The sequence below is a fragment of the Pogoniulus pusillus genome, chromosome 22 (genome assembly GCF_015220805.1).
Source record: "Pogoniulus pusillus isolate bPogPus1 chromosome 22, bPogPus1.pri, whole genome shotgun sequence".
NCBI lineage: Eukaryota > Metazoa > Chordata > Aves > Piciformes > Lybiidae > Pogoniulus > Pogoniulus pusillus.
Genome location: NC_087285.1, coordinates 1,906,007 through 1,926,071, shown reverse-complemented (window position 1 = coordinate 1,926,071; position 20,065 = coordinate 1,906,007). Strand labels below are relative to the sequence as shown.

General features: G+C 51.4%; 1 protein-coding gene across 6 annotated transcripts in view; it reads right to left on the bottom strand.

The window, feature by feature from the left end:
• LOC135185089 (protocadherin gamma-A4-like) overlaps nucleotides 1-20,065 on the bottom strand; it is a 223,480-nt gene that overhangs the window by 172,427 nt on the left and 30,988 nt on the right. Inside the window, exons 1-2 of one of the 6 annotated variants that reach the window (XM_064161449.1) lie at nucleotides 11,426-14,066; nucleotides 10,774-11,014 (exon numbers count right to left, since the gene is read on the bottom strand). The exons of 3 other annotated variants lie outside the window; for them this stretch is intronic. In XM_064161449.1, coding sequence (XP_064017519.1) covers nucleotides 10,961-11,014; nucleotides 11,426-13,882 — 2,511 coding nt within the window. In that variant the 5' untranslated portion in view covers nucleotides 13,883-14,066 and the 3' untranslated portion in view covers nucleotides 10,774-10,960. Of the gene's footprint in view, nucleotides 1-5,289; nucleotides 7,916-10,773; nucleotides 11,015-11,425; nucleotides 14,067-20,065 lie in introns of those variants that run through there. 2 more of the 6 variants (XM_064161435.1, XM_064161452.1) reach the window with 2 other exon arrangements.

Below are 20,065 nucleotides of genomic sequence, written 5' to 3'. Positions count from 1 at the left end.
CATTTTAAGAAACAATTAGCAGCAGTCAGCAACTTTTTCTACTCTCTGCTCTGATCATCTGCACACAAATACGAAGCTATACATGTAAAATCCTTATCATGGGCCTCTTTTATTGTACAAAAACTTCATTACTGAAGGACTGTGACTGTCTTTCATAACAAGTAGTTGAGGCTCAGATGAAGAATGGCACAAGCCTTGGCACTAGACATAAAAATCAAAGCATTGCTCAGGCCAAACTATATTTCCCCACTTACTTTCCTTGTACAAAGCCATAGAAAAGAACCAATATATTTGCCATGTATCAGCCACAGCTGTAGGAGCCTGATGGAGCACTGGATCAGGCTTCCCAGAGAAGCTCTGGAATCTTCTTCTTTGGAGACCTTCAAAACACACCTGGATGTGTTCTTGCATGGCCTGCCATAGGTGATCCTGCTTTGGTGTGGGGGTTAGACTCAATGATCTCTAGAGATCCCATCCAGCCTCTAGGATTCTTTCATTCTGTGATCTTAAGGAAATGGAAGTATAATAAAGTCTTTCTCTTGGCAGTGGAACAGCTTCAAGTTTTGGATGGAAACTCCTCTCCAAGCACAGTAATTATAAGAGGTAATTTCATGTTGTAAGACTCACCAACCACAATGAGGCCCAGCTTTAGATCTGGGCAGAAAACAAGAAAGCAAGAGTGGGAAATATCTGAAAGTGAAGGAGGCATGAGTTAACATTTCTGATTCTGTCAACTCTAGTAAGTACACAGGAAAGGTATCTGGTTGGTTAAAAATCACTCATAAACTGACACCAAAGACCTTAGACAGAGTCCTTCATGAAATTTCTTTCATTATCAAGCATGGAAAATACATGAAATTGTAGCTGTGGACCTCATGTAACAACTAAGACAAAATTAACTGCCTTCCTTTTAGGCATTTCACATGATAGCAGAGTGAACTCTTCCATCTGCCCTGTCTCTGAACAGGAAGAGCTCTTCACTCTGCCCAGACATCACACAGCAACAAAGCTGCCTCTGACAACAGATAGCATTGAAAGAAACTTTGCACACACAACTTTGTCAACCCATGTATGACAACAGAGGTGCACACAGAGAGATTTTTCTACTCATCACATATCATGTGAAGAAACTTGAAAAGATTCAAAGTGCCCTGAGCAATATAATGTTCAGTTAAAGTCCATATCATGCAAATTATCTCCTTAAAGGCAGCATCACATTTCTTCAGCACAAGAGCAACTTGGAATATACACTATACCATCACAGTAACACAAGGTTTGCATCTATGCCCAACTCATGCTTTTCACATCATGTAGCTGGAAACTAATATGAACCCACAACTTGGCCAGCTGGAGTCTGAGCAAAGTGATATGGAAAAATAAGACTCATTTTCTGTGGGCCAGCTATATGTCCTAGGAATCCACAAAAGGCATGCCATGTCTATCCCAGTTCCTCCTCACATAGCACCTTGAAGACTCTCCTCAAACCATTCTAGATTGCAAGGCTGTTGCTCCTCAGCATTTGCATATAGACTCCCATGCTCCATTCTTATGCTGCAGACAAGTGTGTCTCTTTACTTAGGGTTGTGATATCCTCTTTAGAATAGAACCATAGAATCAACCAGGTTGGAAGAGACCTTCAAGATCATCCAGTCCAACCTAGCACCCAATCCTATCCAGTCAACCAGACCATGGCACTAAGTGCCTCACCCAGGCTTTTCGTGAACACCTCCAGGGATGGTGACTCCACCACCTCCCTGGGCAGCCCATTCCAATGCCAATCACTCTCTCTGCCAACAACTTCCTCCTAACATCCAGCCTAGACCTCCCCTGGCACAACTTGAGACCGTGTCCCCTTGTCCTATTGCTGGGTGCCTGGGAGAAGAGACCAACCCCCACCTGGCTACAACCTCCCTTCAGGGAGTTGTAGACAGCAATGAGGTCACCCCTGAGACTCTTTTTCTGCAGGCTAAAAAATCCCATCTCCCTCAGCCTCTCCTCATAGGGTTTGTGTTCCAGACCTTTCACCAGCTTTGTTACCCTTCTCTGGACACATTCCAGCACCTCAACATTTCTCCTGAACTGAGTGGCCTAGAACTGGACACAGCACTCGAGGTGTGGCCTGACCAGTGCTGAGTACAGGGGAAGAATAATCTGTCTCGTCCTACTGGCCACACTATTTCTGATACAGGCCAGGATGCCATTGGCTCTCCTGGCCACCTGTGCACACTGCTGGCTCATGTTCAGCCTACTATCTACCAGTGCCCCCAGGTCCCTTTCTGCACGGCTGCTCTCCAGCCACTGTCCTGTAGCACTGTAGCCTGTAGCGCTGCTTGGGGTTGTTGTGGCCAAAGTGCAGAACCCTGCACTTGGCCTTGTTCAATCTCATCCCATTGGCCTCTGCCCACCCATCCAGCCTGTCTAGGTCCCTCTGCAGGGCTCTCCTACCTTCCAACAGCTCCACACCTGCTCCTAGCTTGGTGTCATCTGCAAACTTACTGATGCTGGACTCAATCCCCTTGTCCAGATCATCAATAAAGATATTGAACAGGACTGGGCCCAGCACTGATCCTTAGGGCACACTGCTGGTGACAGCTGCCAACTGAATGTGGCACCATTCACCACCACTCTCTGGGCCCGGCCTAACAGCCAGTTCTTGACCCAGCACAGAGTGAATCTGTCCAAGCCACAAGCTGCCAGCTTGGCTAGGAGCATGTTGTGGCAGATGGTGTTAAAGGCTTTGCTGAAGTCCAGGTAGACTACATCCACAGCCTTCTCCACATTCACCAGGTGAGTAATCTGATCATAAATGGAGACCAGGCTGGTCAGGCAGGACCTGCCCTTCCTAAACCCATGCTGGCTGGGCCTGGTCCCTTGGCCATCCTGTAAATGCTTTGTGATGGCACTCAAGATGACCTGTTCCATGACCTTGCCTGGCACTGAGGTCAGACAATTGTAAACACCAAAGGGGTGTAGAGGAATTGCCCCTGCACTTAAACAGTTGGCAAAGATTTGACATTTGCCATGTAAGCAGACACCTTGAGATTGAGTTTTAGTTCATGATGAGAAGATAAGAACAAGAAACATATAAAAATGAATGGATATGGTGAAATAACAGTACTTAGGCCAAATTTACTGAGCAGAATGAACTGAAAACACATGATACTCCATGTTGATTATGACAATACAAGAAGTGACCACCTGCTCTTCTATGCCACACTTCCCACCAAGAGATCTCTACCATGTCTAGTCTCCAGCATTGCACAACTTCTAAGTTTGCTTCTGATCCTCTCATAGTTCATAAAACATATCATGAAAGAATAGCACACTAAGATCATACCAGAAAGTGAGATACTTTGTTCCCTTCACCACCATTCTGAGAAGAAACAGAAGGATTCTAAAGCACGTTTATGATAATTGGCAAAAAGTCATCAACAGTCATCACAAAAATGGCTCATGCAGCATCTCCTCCCATCTTCTGTCACATGCACTGTTCCACAGAGATAACGCTTCTGCTAAGGTGATGGTAGCATCTATTGCCCCCAAGAGTAACAGAACAGAAAGAGACTTCACATCTCCTGCCTTCCACAACCACTGAAGCAAGAGGCACTGTGCACAATGCATTACAAGTAAACCAATTTATGTAGGAAACCAAGAAAGGGAAAGTAAACAGTGACTCAGATGAGCAAGAGAAACTGTGGTTTCCTTCTGGACTATGTATGAGGAGGATTCTTTCTAAGAGATAATCACTATATATATATAATTGTTGGGAGATATTTTTTTACTCTGTGGCCCACTCATCTCCTACATCTATAAAACCACAAGTGTAATCACCTTCTCATGAGCCTCTTTCTCAAGCTCGACCTTCTGATAATGGAGTTTCCATGCATAAGCTACATGCACTGGCAATAAACAGCCAGCCAAGGATCAACTCAAAGACATCATAATCCAACTACAGTATGTTGGCCAACTTGGAAGGTGTATGATACTCACATCTTAACATGAAGAGCAGGTTTATGCTCAGGAACCAGAGGCAGGAAACCATACTTACAAACCCACAACTTGGCTGGTCAGACTCCAGGCGTACATAACTCAAGTATTTAGTAGGTAGTAAATGCACATTTTAGTCGTCCCCCAAACTCCCATGGTAAAGGAGCAACACATTCTCTTGGGCTTTTTGAGAGCTCCTCAGGCCCAACTGCCTGAACTTACATCCCTTCAAGTTCTCACAGCTTGCAAGGAGTTCTTTGACCTCCAGAAATTTCAAGCACATGACACCAAAGAGCCTTTAACCCAGATAATTTCTCACCAAGGTGTACTATCATCACACTATGGACTTTGTGCAAATGTATTTATAATTGTGTGCTAATGAAGGGATATACATTTGTCTGCTGGGAAGAAAAAGCAGGGGTCTAAAAGTAAATAAGAAGCTGTCTTCCAGAAAAGACTGAGTCAGTGACCATAGGCGCAGAGTCAAATTCCTCACCTTTTATCTCTCTCTGTAACTGAAATCTCCCCCTTCCTGTTCCTATATGGCTCTTGCTATAACAAGACACAGCAAATCAAGGCCTGCATAAGTAAGTCAAATGTAAAAGCTGATGAAACAACAAAATACATCTCCCATTTCATCTAGCAGCCCTTCTTCTGCAGGCATGCACATTTCCTCAGAGGAACAAACACACAACACATACAAAGGCATCATTGAAGCACCGTTGGTTGACCATCTCGTTTCTCCACTCAGTGCAAAATAAACAAAGCATGAGCAAATATCAGGGCATATAATTGCCTACTGTGCCAACAGGGAGAAAGAGAGGGATGGAGAAAAGAAACCACGAGCAGGTAAGTTACATATGAGGCCCTTAATGCTCTATTTAATCTCTGTCCAGAAGATGCATGGCCCTGCTCTTAATGCTAATATCCACTACTGATAATGAAGCACATCCGCTCAGGAGACCTCAAACTAATAAGGAACCTACTACACTAGACAGGGGACGCAATGAGAAAAGCTCTGTTGTGGAATAAAAACGCAAAGCCCAACTCTAAATAAACTCCAGAAAACGACACCCTGCCACTGCTTTTATCTTCCACAATAAGTGTCACTCTGTGCCACCACCCCACGGTCGCCTGTCGGCAACAAGAGCCGGCAACAGGCAGAGTACTGCAGGAAAACTTTGCCTTCCCTGTCAGGAGCGCTGCGTTGGCAACAGCCAGAGCAAGGTGGGAAAAAAACAGAGGAGCAGCAGTGTCAGGAGCGGGAGCTGTATGGGAGCAGGTCGATGGAGAAGCACTCACCGAGACAGCGTCGGGGTCCTGTGGGCGGGAGCCGGCAGGGTCCTCCCCGAGCAGCGGGGCGGGTTCGTCGGGCTGCGGGTGGACCGGAAGGGTGTCACAACAGCTGGCGGGAGACAAGCGGAGCTGGCTCTTGCGAGAATCGGCGGTGAGAGACATTTCGTGCGAGTAGGAGCGCAGGAAGGCGCGGACGCCGTCGATACCCACGAAGTGCGTGGCCGGGACGCCACGCAAGACCTCGCCCGCCGCCGGAGGCAGCTGCGAGCGGCGCCAACGCCGCAGGCGCAATGCCAGTAACAGTAGCAGGAAGGCGAGGAAGAGGCAGGAGACAGCTGCCACGGCCAGCACCAGCCAGCGCGTCAGGCTGCCCGCTGGCTCGCCCGGCACTGCTGCCGCCGCACTGCCCACCTCGGCCAGCATCTCGGCCACGCTCTCGGCCAGCACCACCGTCAGCGTGGCCGTGGCAGACAGCGCCGGCCGCCCGTGGTCCTTCACCAGCACCACCAGGCTCTGCCGGGCCGCGTCGCGGGCCAGCGGGAAGCGCGCAGTGCGCACCTCGCCGCTGTGCAGCCCGACGCGGAACAGCCCCGGCTCCGTCGCCTTGGCCAGCTCGTACGACAGCCACGCGTTCTGACCCGCGTCCGCGTCCACCGCCACCACCTTGGCCACCAGCGAGCCGGGCTCCGCCGACCGCGCCGCCAGCTCCACGCCCGACCAGCCACGGACACCGGCCCCGGACACGGGCGCCGGCGCTGGGTACAGCACCTGCGGCGCGTTGTCGTTCTCGTCCACGATCACGATCCGCACCGACACGTTGCTGCTCAGCGCCGGGGAGCCGCCGTCCTCCGCCACCACCCACAGCCCCACCTCGCGCACCTCCTCGTAGTCGAAGGAGCGCAGCGCGTACAGCGCGCCCGTCTCCGCCTGCACCGACACGTACGACGACAGCGGCACGTCCCGCACCCGCCCCTCGCCCAGCCGGTACCGCACGCGCGCGTTCTGCCCCCAGTCCGCGTCCCTCGCCCGCACCGTCAGCACCAGCGCGCCCGCCGCGTTGTTCTCGGCCAGCCGGGCGCTGTAGCTCGCCTCGCTGAACACCGGTGCGTTGTCGTTAACGTCCAGCACTCGCAGCGCCAGCACGGCACTGCTCCACAACGGCGGCGACCCGCCATCGGCCGCCCTCACTGTGACGTTGTACTCCGACACCTCCTCCCGATCCAGCTGTCTCGTCGTCACCACGCGGTAGTAGTCCTCAAACGACTTTTCCAGCCGGAACGGGACTCCCGCGTCCAGGGAGCACCGCACCTGGCCGTTGGCCCCCGAGTCCCGGTCCTGCACGTGCAGCAGGGCCACCACGGTCCCCGAAGCGGCGTCCTCAGATATCTCAGTCAGTGCAGAGGAGGCAATCAGTTCAGGTGTGTTGTCGTTGACGTCTGTCACGGAGATTATTATCTTTGCTTTGTCGGAAAGACTGCCACCGTCCCGTGCCTGCACCTCCAGTTCATAAGAGTTTCCCTCCTCAAAGTCCAGGTTCTGCGCCAGAGTGAGTGCTCCAGTCTCAGAGTCCAACTCGAAAATCTTTGACGTTTTCTCTGTGATTTTCTTCAACGAGTATTTCACGTGACCGTTTATCCCCTCGTCAGGGTCAGTGGCTGTGACAGTGATGAGAAGGGAACCCACGGGCACGTCCTCAGGCACACTCCTCGTGTACTCAGCGGGGCTGAACACAGGCGCATTGTCGTTCGCGTCCACTACCACCACCCTGATTCGCGCCGTGCCCGTCCGCGAGGGCTCTCCGCCGTCCCTCGCACTCAGTACCAGATCGTGAAAGGCCGCCTCCTCCCTGTCCAGCGCCTTGGCCAGCACCAGCTCGGGATGTCGATCGCCGCCGGGTCCAGCTTGCACAGCCAGTGAGAAGTGCTCATCACCACTCAGCTTGTAGCTGAGTAGAGAATTTGATCCCGCGTCCGGGTCATGAGCCTCGTCCAAGGAAAACCGCGCCCCCGTGGCTGTGACCTCGCTCATTCTCTCCTCTACCTCAATATCCTTGAAGCTGGGCGCGTTGTCGTTAATGTCAGTGATCTCCACTTCGACTCCATACACTTTCATTTCCCCCTCCACTATCAGCTCACATCGCAGCAGGCATTTCTCCACCAGTCGGCACAGCTGCTCTCTGTCTATCCTCTCGGCCGTCACCAAGTGTCCCGTCTTCCCGTGAAGAGAGAAATACTGCGTCCTACCTTTGTCCAAAATGCGGACGCCGCTGTCAGTGAATGTCGACATCTGCAGTCCCAGGTCCTTGGCCACGTCGCCCACAAACGAGCCCTTGGGCATCTCCTCAGGCACCGAGTAGCGCAGCTGCCCCCACGCCGCCTCCCACGCCACCAGCAGGACGCAGCAGAGCAGGGACCGTGCTCGCCGACCCCCGAGTCCCCGCGCCGCGCACATCTCCACTGCCACGGATCCCGATCCACCTCTGGAGCTGTGTCTCTTCACTGTTGCCCGCTGCCGCCGGTCCTTCTGGCTCGCTGCAGCTCGGCTACGCACCGCGGTGACGCTTACAACCCTTCCGGACGCCGAGACAGCCAGCGATGGAGCCGGGCTGCAGCGGGCGGGGCTGCCTGCAGCGCTCCGGCTTCCTCTGGCTCCTCTTCGGTCAACAGCGGCGCCCGCAGCATGCTTCAGGCACTGCAGCCACCCTGCGCTGACCGTAGATACCCTGTCTTTGGATTGTAGTGTCGACATCAGATTTTATTACCAATATATAATATTAAGAATCCTGCCAGCCTTACCTGGCCGAAAGCACGGGGTGTAGGTGTGTGTGTGTTTCCATTCATACAACACGATTAGTCTACTCAGAAATTTCACTCTGTGCTTATCTCCCGTATGCTCATCTGTTCTCCACACCATTTTTTAACTCATACGAGCGCAGCTAATAGTGACAAATGAACATTAACGGACTTTAACGGGTGATTGCCCATGTAAATATTGAAAGTTTATCGACTTGTACAATTAAATGCAGCCTGAGCCACTAGGAACGGGATTTTGTTTTGACAGCAATCAAGGTGTATAGGATTGTAACGTGTTAGCAAACTATTCATCTAATCACTGAATTTTCACTTCAGTGGGAGACCTTTGCGCCAAAACACGGACTGCCGAAGACAAGTAGAGCTGCTCAGCCTGAACTCTGCGGATCATTTGTAAATGGGCGCCTTCACAGTTCCCAGTTGCTGTCGTTAGTAAATTGCTTGTCATTGTCGAGCCTACCACTCAATGGGCAGAAGTCTCTAGCTGTTCAAGAGGCAGGCACTGCAGCTGCTGCAAACGTAGCTGACGGAGTGAATGCCTCCATTTACGACTCCCTTGTCAACGTGACCTCTCAGATCCAAGGACCTCTCTTTGGGGAAAAAGGAATGGAAATAAGAATCCCTGAAATACACCATCCGAATTATTGTCTCTTCGTCAATGAAATTTCATTCATCACCCTCACATGTGTATTAAAGACATACCAGGAGCAAGTTTTAAAAAAGGTAACTACCACAAGGGAAAAAGAAAGCAAAAATAATTGCACAATGAACAATGAACCACACCTGGATAAAATTTATTCTCCCCATAAATTATCATAGTATAGTAGTATCATAGTATCATCAGGGTTGGAAGAGACCTCACAGATCATCGAGTCCAACCCTTTACCACAGAGCTCAAGGCTAGACCATGGCACCAAGTGCCACGTCCAACCTTGCCTTAAAGTGCCCCAGGGACGGCGACTCCACCACCTCCCTGGGCAGCCCATTCCAGTGTCCAATGACTCTCTCAGTGAAGAACTTTCTCCTCACCTCGAGCCTAAACCTCCCCTGGCGCAGCCTAAGGCTGTGTCTTCTTGTTCTGGCGCTGGCCACCTGAGAGAAGAGAGCAACCTCCTCCTGGCCACAACCACCCCTCAGGTAGTTGTAGACAGCAATAAGGTCTCCCCTGAGCCTCCTCTTCTCCAGGCTAAACAATCCCAGCTCCCTCAGCCTCTCCTCATAGGGCCTGTGCTCAAGGCCTCTCACTAACCTTGTCGTCCTTCTCTGGACACGCTCAAGCATCTCAACGTCCCTTTTAAACTGGGGAGCCCAGAACTGAACACAATACTCAAGGTGTGGTCTAACCAGTGCAGAGTACAGGGGCAGAATGACCTCCCTGCTCCTGCTGACCACACCATTCCTGATGCAGGCCAGGATGCCACTGGCTCTCTTGACCACCTGGGCACACTGCTGGCTCATGTTCAGGTGGGTATCAATCAGTACCCCCAGATCCCTCTCTGTCTGGCTGCTCTCCAGCCACTCCGACCCTAGCCTGTATCTCTCCATGGGGTTGTTGTAGCCAAAGTGCAGCACCCTGCACTTGGAGCTATTGAACCCCATCCCATTGGACTCTGCCCATCTGTACAGGCGGTCAAGGTCCCGCTGCAGAGCCCTTCTGCCTTCCAACTCAGTCACATCTGCCCCCAGCTTTGTGTCATCTGCAAACTTGCTGATGACTGATTCTTATATTTCTGAAGCAGCCTTCTCCAAATGAGGGGACAGCAATCAGCAGGGGAAAAAAAAAGGAATATTCATGAAGAAGGAACAAAGTGTAACTCATCCTTCAATAGAGAAAACACGGAACTTCCCTTCATGAAGGGGTAAGTTTGGATCCAGATTTCAAGTACATCAAATTGGTTAAAAAAAAATCCCCTTTCATGAAGAACACAGATGTTTTCACCAAGTCTGTCATGGAGAATCATCACCTGCACTCTGAACAACGCAAATGATAGTTGTAGCCGAAATAGTCAACCAGACCTATGACAATGCAAGAACCAAGAAGTGCTCCTGCTACCTGTCTGCTCCCAGTGGAAAGAGGATAACCCGTTCCTTACATCATTCCTTCCTTCACGGAGACACGGGCCAGCACTACCCATCCACACTACCCCAGAGGTAAAGCCAAAGCATACCTTTGCAACAAAATAATGTAGGAGAGCAGAAAAATACAACTGCATCCCTGCTCTCGTAGTGTGCACATTGAAGTGCCTAATTACTGTCATTTTGTGTATTCCCGAGTCGCTATCCATGTGCTCCCAGAACGGCTAGAGACCTCTCCTCGCAAAGAGACAGACGCCTGAATTCATGGCTTTCGTGTTCCACTGTCAGCGTGATCCACCAGAACCAAGCACCTCTCTTTGATTAAAATAAATACAAACTCTGTTTTTTTTCAGAATATTTTTTCTCCGAGATCCCATTCAAGCCACTCAACTATGTCTGACAGGTACATCAACGGTGGTTAAAAGAGAAGGAACTATCAGCCAGGTTGAGAAATAAAAACAAGCCACCATTTCTGCAGAGGCGTCGTTCCAAAAGGTGGATGACACTCTGCTGTGTCAGAAAAACAACTATAACGCCTCCTTTCATGGAGAAACCACGTTCTTTTCCATCCTGCAAAACTTTCCAACAGTAAAGCTCAACAGCATTCCTCCCAACGCACCATGCAGGCAGAGCTTCTACCATTCTGCACACTAAAGATCTGTGTTCCCCGTTAAAACACCTGGACAAAGAACTCGAGAAAATCATGTCTGGGTAAAGTTTTTCAGTCACATTAATCCTGCCATTCCTTGAGTAGCCTTCTAAAAGGTGGACTCTGTGAAAGAGGGGATCACTCACGAGGGAAGAACCCGGAACTTCACAATTCTTGGGAAATGAAGAGCTAACCACTACTCCACGATAGCCAGGTTTGGTAAAAAAAAAAAAAAAAAAAAAAAAAAAAAAAAAAAAGATCAGAAAGGAAAAATCTCCAATACCAAGCGCCCAGTACATTCTTCAAATACAAATACACAAACCCGTTATTTTACAATGCTGACCGCTAGATACTCAGAGTTGTAGTCAAGATTTCACAACACAACTGAAACTGAACTTGTGACCAGTGAGGAAAAAACGTCTATAGCGCTACCTGTCTGCTCCTAAGGTAGTGGGGAAATTTTGTTCTCACTTCATTCACTCCCTCACGGACACAAGGACCAGCACTCCCCAACACGTCCGTGGGATAATTCGGGAATAATTCAAGGGAAAACAGGATGGAACCTGAGAAAGGGTCAAAAAGAACAAGAGTGCTCGAGATCACTGACCTGCGGTGCGTCAGGGGCTGTGTGAGGGTCTCCAGAGCCGGTGGTGCTATTTGGGCTCGGCTTCGTGCAGGACTCCCCGCCCAGCAGATCCTCCGCGGGCAGGCTGGGGGGAGACAAACAGGTGGCCTCGGTGACAGCGCGTCCCGGAGCCACGCACAGGTTGTAGGAGTAGGGCAAGGTGCCCTCGCAGAAGTCGGCCGGGAAGGCGGCACTGGCCAGAGAGAAGCGCTGCGCGCCCAGGCAGCGCAGCACGGGCGGCGGCCCGGCCCTCCGCAGCCGCGCCAGCAGGGCCAGCAGCAGGCTGAGCAGGAAGAGCGCCGAGAGCAGCGCCAGCGCCAGCACCAGGTAGAACTGCAGCTCCGCCGGCGACTCCACGCCCGCCGGGCGCTCGCTCAGCTCCGGCAGCGCCTCCTGCAAGCTCTCGGCCAGCACCACGTGCAGCGTGGCCGTGGCCGACAGCGCCGGCTGCCCGTGGTCCTTCACCAGCGCCACCAGCCGCTGCTTGCCCGCGTCGCGCTCCGACACGGCCCGCGCCGTGCGCACCTCGCCGCTGTGCAGCCCCAGGCGGAAGAGCGCCGGCTCCGCCGCCTGCACCAGCTCGTACGACAGCCACGCGTTGCGCCCCGCGTCCGCGTCCACCGCCACCACCTTGGCCACCAGGTAGCCGGCCTCTGCCGAGCGCGGCACCACCTCGAACGGCGCCGTTTCGCCTCCTGACGCCGCTGCTGTCGTCGGCCACAGCACCCGCGGCGCGTTGTCGTTGCGGTCCAGCACGAAGATGCGCACCGTGGCCGTGGAGCTGCGCGCCGGCACTCCGCCGTCCTGCGCCCTTACCGCCACGGCGAACTCGCGGCACTGCTCGTAGTCGAAGGAGCGCTGCGCGTACACGGCGCCGCTCCGCGCCTCCACGGACACCGGCGGTGGCGCCTCGCCTGCGCTGCCTCCCTCCAGCCAGTAGCTGACGCGCCCGTTGGCGCCCGCGTCCGCGTCCCGAGCCAGCACGCGCAGCACCTGCGCTCCCGCCGCGTTGTTCTCCTCCACATAAGCGCTGTAGACCTCCTCCTCGAACACCGGTGCGTTGTCGTTCACGTCCGACACCTCCAGCACCAGCTCAGCGCTGCTCGACAGCGCCGGGCTGCCCCGGTCCCTGGCCACCAGCGTCACGCGGTGCTCGGCTGCCTGCTCCCGGTCCAGCGCGCTCGCCGTCACCACCTTGTACGAGCCGCCCGAGGATGACACGAGCGACAGCGGCGCCTCTCCCGACAGCTCGCACTGCACCTGACCGTTCTCCCCGGAGTCCGGGTCCTTCACGTTCACCAGGGCCACAATGCTGCCTGCAGGAGCATCCTCTGGTACCGGACTCGAAACAGACAGCACCGTGATTTCGGGCGCGTTGTCATTCACGTCCATCACCTCTAACTCCACCTCGCAGTGTGTTACCAGGCCGCCCCCGTCCCTTGCTTCCACCAGTAGCGTGTAGCCTCGCGTCTGTTCGAAATCGAGCTTTCCCTGCAGTGTGATGATCCCACTCTCTGCGTCCATCACAAATAACCGAAGCAACTCGGCTGGCATTTCTCCGAAGCCGTAGGTGATGAGAGCATTCGTGCCGGCGTCAGCGTCGGTGGCCATTACGTTCATCACCACCGAGCCTGGCGATGCGTTCTCCTGCAGGCTCACGCGGTACCGGTGCTGCGCGAACACGGGGGCGTTGTCGTTGGCATCGGTGACGTTGATGCAGAGCTGGGCGGTGCCGCTGCGGGGCGGGTCGCCGCCGTCCAGCGCCGTGAGCACCAGGCGCAGGCTCTGCTCGCTCTCCCTGTCAAGCGGCTGGCGCAGCACCAGTTCCGCAAGCTTGCTACCGTCCTGCTTCTCCTTCATTTCTACATCAAAGTACTTGTTTACCTCTAGCTCGTAGCTCTGCAGGGAGTTGCTACCCACATCTGCGTCCTTGGCGGGTCCCACGACAAAACGCGCTCCAGGAGACGTCAACTCGTTCATTTCCAGATGAAAATTATCTCGCAGGAAGGTCGGGGAGTTGTCGTTGACGTCCTGGATGGCCACCTCGACGTGGAAAACGTTGAGAGGGTTGTCCACCAGTGCCTCGAATCTGACGGAGCAGGTCAGTGCCTCGCCGCACATCTCCTCCCGGTCCAGCCTCTCGCTCACGTACAGCTCTCCGCTCTCCTCGCTTACGGTGAAGTATTGCAGCTGCCGTTTAGCGGCGGACGTTAGCCGCAGCTTGCGTGCCGGCAGCTCGGCCGGGCTCAGCCCCAGGTCCCGCGCCAGCGGCCCCACCAGCGAGCCTCTGCTCAGCTCCTCGGGGATGGAGTAGCGGATCGGCTCCGGTGTTGCTCGGCAGCACAAACCCAGCAGCACAGCGGTCAGCAGCAGCACTCGTCCGGCTGCTGGCCACCATACTGGGCTCCAGGTCTGGATTACGGCGTGCCTGGCTTCCATTCCGGTCAGCACTCGCCGTGCTTCTCCTTCCCGCCGCTACCCTCTCTACCTCCCAGTCGCTGTCGACCTGGAATGCGGGGGCTTCCGGAGGGCAGCGATCTCGGTGCAGGCTCGGACGCCACTGCTCCCTGCGCCGCTGCCTTCTCTCTGTTGCCCGTACTGCTGCCGCTCTGGCCAGTGCCGAGCGATCAAGCTGTCTGCGGCGGGCGGATGTTGCAGCGGCTCCTGCTGCAGTTGTTGCTGCAGCGCGGCTCAGCGTTGGGCAACAGTGGCACCCGGAGGCGCCGCGGTGCCACTGCAGCCGCCTGGTAGCCGCCACCACGGGGGACTGATATTGTGGTAGACGTTTAGGGGTTTGTAGTCTCTTCTTTTGTCTAGAACCAGAGAAACACGTGTTTAATATCTGTCAGCTGCTTTTATGTCGTCTTCTCGAAGTGGTGATGGATATCTGTAGAAAGTGCTCACATAAAGCAGTACATAAAAGTTCTCAGCACCTCATAATAAAACCAAGAAAAGTATAAGGAATTAATTTCATCCTTTTCATCCTAGGCTTGCAAATGGTTTCTGTCTCAGAGACAAGAAGCGTTTCTTCCTCTTTTCTGTATAAGTCTGAGATGTTTAACCCCCTGCTGATATTTTCTTATAGGAAGAATTACACTGAGAATGCCTCATCACAAATATAGCAGATAAAGATTTATGTGGACGTGTTTCTGATTCAGGAAAGTTCTTTTTCCATTTGCATGCTCGAGGGACTGACAATATCTGGCTGATTGTTTCATTAAAAAAAGCAAAGTATAATTCTAATTGAAAAGGACTTTTAACAATCATTAGCTGCACCTCTCTGCCATTAGCAGGGTCATTGTCACAAGATTTGCTTACTCAAAAGACAAGAAATAGAAATATACAGAAGTGGACCTTCTTAAGCCAAACGTCTTGAGTGGAAGGACCAAAATGTGCCCAGCTCCAAGTGTGAGTGTTTAAGGGGGAGTGGTGATCATATGTTCTGTGTTCTTGCCACCAACAGAAATCCCTCTATCTTCTCTACAACCCTGCACATCTTCCAGGTTTGTTTCTGACCCTCACAACTGGCAAAACCATGCCACAATGGAATAATGCACTGTGATCACACCAAGAAGGGAGGTACATGTATCTGCTCAGCAGCAGTCTATAACCAAACACATTTGTACAGCACAGGAATGAGAAATGTCAGAAATAGAAGAGAAGGTATCATCTGACAGAGATTGAGTAGCACCAGAGCATCAGCACAGAGGGAATCTCCTCCCATCTTTTCTCACACACACTTGTGCAAAGATATGCCACTTTCACTAAGTCATGTTTTCTTCTCCTCTCCATACCATACCCAGAACCCAAACATAACCTCCCATCTCCTGCCTTTCACAAAACCCACAGGATGACCAAGAGGCATCCATTCAGAGCACAAGATGTGCCACTAGTTAAAACCAAACATATATGTATAGAGGAAATAAGGAAGAGAGGTTAATTGGACCAGGAAGATTCCCAAGACTAAAATGTAGGGATAAATGAGTACCAGCTCTTTAGAAGGATAGGCAGGAAAGGAGAGGAGGCACTGCCCTCTCTATCAGTGACCAGCTAGAATCAGTGGAGCTTCACCTGGGGAAGGATGATGAGCTGGTTGAGAGTGCATGGGTTAAAATTAAAGAGAAGACAGGGGAGGGTGATGTTATTGTAAGGGTCTGCTACAGGCCACCTGACCAGCAGAGCCAAAGAGATGAGGGTCTTCACAGGCAAATAGAAGCGGCTTTCAGGTCACAAGCCCTGGTCCTCATGGGGGATTTCAACCACCCTGACATCTGCCAGAGGGACAACACAGCAAGGCATCAGCAATCCAGGATGTTCCTGGATTGTATAGATGACAACTTTCTCTTCCAAATGGTAGAGGAACCAATAAGAAAAGGTGCCATGCTGGACCTTTTTCTCACCAACAGGGAAGAGCTGGTGACTGACATGAGGCTCAGGGACAGCCTTGGTTGCAGTGACCAAGATGAAGTTGAATTTAAGATTCCCAGGGCAAACAGGAGGAGATATTTCAGGCTTGCCACCCAAGACATTAGGCATGCAGACTTTGATTGCTTCAAGGATCTGCTGGCCAGATCATGGGACAGAAGCTCTAGAGGGAAGAGGGTCCCAGGACAGCTGGTTAGTATTCAAGGATCACTTCCTCTGTGTCCAGGAGCAATGCATGCCAACAAAGAGGAAAGCAGGGAAGAATGCTAGGAGGCCTGGCTGGCTGAGCAAGGAGCTCCTGGACACACTGCTACACAAAAAGAAACTCTACAAGGAGTGGAAGAAAGGACAGCTGGAATGGGGGGGATATAAGGAAGCCACCTGAGCAGCTAGAGATCTGCTTAGGAAAGCCAAGGCAGAGTTTGAATTGAATCTAGCCAGGGAGGTCAACGAGAACACCAAGAATTTCTACAGGTATATTACTGGTAAAAAGAAGCCTAGGGAAGGTGTGGGCTCCCTCACAAAGGAAACAGGTGAAATGGTCATGAGACACATGGAAAAGGCTGAGGTTCTCAATGACTTCACCTCAGTCTTCACTGAAAAGGCCTCCAGCCACACTCCTGGAGCCATGGAAGATAATGGCAGGGGCTGGAAGGAAGAGCTGCCCATCATAAGTGAAGATCAGGTTCGTGATCACCTGAAGAACCTGAAAGTGTTCAAGTCCATGGGACCTGATGGGATGCACCCATGGGTGCTGAGGGAACTGGCAGATGAGGTTGCTAAACCCCTCTCTATTCTGTTCCAAAAGTCATGGCAGTCTGGAACAGTCCTCACTGGCTGGAAAAGGGGAAACATAACTCCTATTTTCAAAAGGGGAGGAAGGAGGAGCCAGGGAACTCCAGGCCAGGCAGTCTCATCTCCGTGCCCAGTAAGATCATGGAGCAGATCCTCCTGGAGGCACTACTGAAACAGAAGAATAGTGAAGAGGTGATTGGCTACAACCAGCATGGCTTCACCAAGTGCAAATCCTGCCTGACAAACCTGGTGGCCTTCTATGAACAGGTCACAACATGATGAGGGTTGAGCAACTGATGTCATTTACCTGGACCTTAGCAAGGCCTTTGGCACTGTCCTGCACCACATCCTGGTCTCCAAGCTGGTGACACTTGAGTTTGATGGGTGGAGCATGAGATGGATAAAGAACTGGCTTGATGACTGCACCCAAAGAGTGGCTGTCAACAGGTCCATGTCCAAGTGGAGACCAGGGACAAGTGGAGTCTCTCAGGGATCAGTCTTGGGACCAAGGAGGTGATTCTCCCCCTCTGCTCTGCTGATACCCCAGATGAGTACTGCATTCAGTTCTGGAGTCCCCATTACAAGAAGAATGTGGACATGCTGGAGAGTGTCCAGAGAAAGGCCATTGGGATGATCAGGGGGCTGGAGCAGCTCTCCTATGAGGACAGACTGAAAGAGTTGGGGCTGTTCAGTCTGGAGAAGAGGAGGCTCCCAGGTGACATTCTTGTGGCCTTTCAGTATCTGAAGTGGGCTACCAAAAAGCTGAGGAGGGACTTTTGGAGGATATCAGGGAGTGGCAGGACTGGGGGGAATGGAGCAAAGCTGGAGATGGGTAGGTTCAGGCTGGACATGAGGAGGAAGTTGTTCAGCATGAGAGTGATGAGAGGCTGGAATGGGTTGCCCAGGGAGGTGATTGAGACCCCATCCCTGGATGTGTTTAAGGCCAGGCTGGATGAGGCTGTGGGCAGCCGGATCTAGTTTAGGGTGTCCCTGGGCATGGCAGAGGGGTTGAGACTAGATGATCCTTGTGGTCCCTTCCAACCTGACTGATTCTATGATTCTAAGATAAGGAACTGTCAAAGGACCAATTGTTGTCAGAAAGTCTCTGGGAAGTCTTCTTCATCCTCACTGCAGCTGTTTAAGTTAAAACCTAAGAGCACTTTCCAATCACTGAGGTTTCAAAAGCCCAGATGCAACCCCAAAGTCTTCCTCTGGGCCACACAGTAGGGGGATAATATTAAGAAATAATCATAAGCTCTCAGCAACCTTTTCTACTCTGTGGCCTGATCATCTGCATGCAAATATGAAGCCATAAATATAAACACCTTCTCATGGGACTCTTTCTGTAGTTAAGGCAACTTAGACTAACTGAAGAATTGCTAAGGGAAGCAAGGGTTTGTTGCAAAACAACATGCAGGGTTTCAAACATAAAATAACAATCTGAAAGTGGAAGACAAAAATATCAATGAACTCACATCAATTACTCAAAGGAAGCCTAATTACCACTATGGAGAAACTCTGCTTCACAATGCCACTGGAAGATAGCAATTTATAAAAAGGAGTATTCCCACAGCATTTTCCAACCCACCCATCACCAGTCTATGCATGCAGTTATTGAACAAACATTTCATTGCTGAAGAGCTGCCCATGTCTTTCCCAACAAGCAACTGAGGATCAGAATAAAAACGGCACAGGTCTCAGCACCAGGCATGAAATCAAACCATTGCTCAGCCAAACCCACATCGACCCAGCTAGTTGTTCAAAGCCAGTTTCTTACCCTATTTACTCTGCATTCACCTTTTAGTAGCACCATGGAGAATACTGAGACATTGCCCATATCTCAGCATAAAAGTTTGTCAGTCAGGGACATCTTAGGGGGGGAAAAAAGTATATCAATATCTTTCTGTTGGCAGGTGAACAGTTTCATGCTTTGGATAGTAAATGCTCCCCAAGCACAGCAACTGCAAGAGGTCTCTTAATGTTTTATGGGTTACCCACTTTAGGCTTAGACAGAAAAAAACAAGGCAAGAAAGGGAAGCATTAAAATATGAAAGAAACATGGTTTCACCTTTCTGATTCTGTTAAACATGGACAACAGATGTGCTTGGTTGGTAAAAAGCCCACAGGGGGTTCACTCATGACCTCATGGAAATACATGGAACCACAGCTGTGGATCTCATCTAACATCTAGGAATAACTCAACTTTTACCACTTGCTTTTAGCCATTTCACACTACAGTACAGCAAACTCTTCCACCTGCCCTGCCTCTGAACGGGCAGAGCTCTTCAGCCTGCCCAAAAGCACAAGAGAAAAGCTGCCCCTGCAGACAGGCACCACTGAAAGAAATGTTGTGAGCACAAGTTCTTGGTGCCCTTGGATCACAAAACAGGTATATAGTAAGAGATTTTTCTACTCAGAGACTGGGTCCTCAAACTAGTGGCTTAAGGGGAATCTTCTCTTCTGTCACACACAGTGTTCCATGGAGATGCCACTTCTGCTGATGTCATGGCTACATTTACTCCTTCCAGGAATAAGAGAACTTCTCATCTCCTGCCTTCCACACCTGCTGGAGCAAGAGGCTCTAACACACGACACATTGCAGATGAAGTTGTGCCACTAATTATAACTAAAACTATACAGATATGAAACAAATATAATAACAAACCACAAATCACAGAATTATTTACGTTGGAAAAGACCTTTGAGATCATCAAGTTCAACATATCACTCAACACCAGCTAATCAACTAAACCATGGCACTGAGTGCCACATCCAGTATCTTTTTAAACAGTGCTGGTGACTCCACCACCACCCTGGGCAGCCCCTTCCATTGCCAATCACTCTTTCAGAGAAGAATTTCTCCCTAACATCCAGCCTAAACTTCCCCTCATGAAGCTTGAGACTGTATCCCCTTGTTCTGTCACTGGTTGCCTGGGAGAAGAGACTGACCCCCCTCACCTGGCCACAACATTCTTTCAGGTAGTTGTAGACACTGATAAGATCTTGCCTCAGCCTCCTCTTCTCCAGACTAAACAACTCCAACTCCCTCACCCACTCCTTGTAGGACTGTGCTCCAGACCCCACACCAGTCTTGTTGCCCTTCTCTGGACACAGTCAAGCATCTCAACGTCTATACTAAATTGAGGTGCCCAGAACTGGACTCTGTGCTCAAGATGTGGCCTAACCAGTGCTGGGCACAGGGTCAGAGGGACTTTCTGGTCCTACTGGCCACATTATTACTGATGCAGGCCAGGATGCCACTGGCCTTTCTGGCCACCTGGGCATACTGCTGACTCACGTTCAGGCAGCCATATACCAATATCCCCAGACCCTAGAGTCTCACTCTGAACTGCAGAGTACGAGATACATGGTGCTCAAGGATTAATATGAAGTATAGGTTTT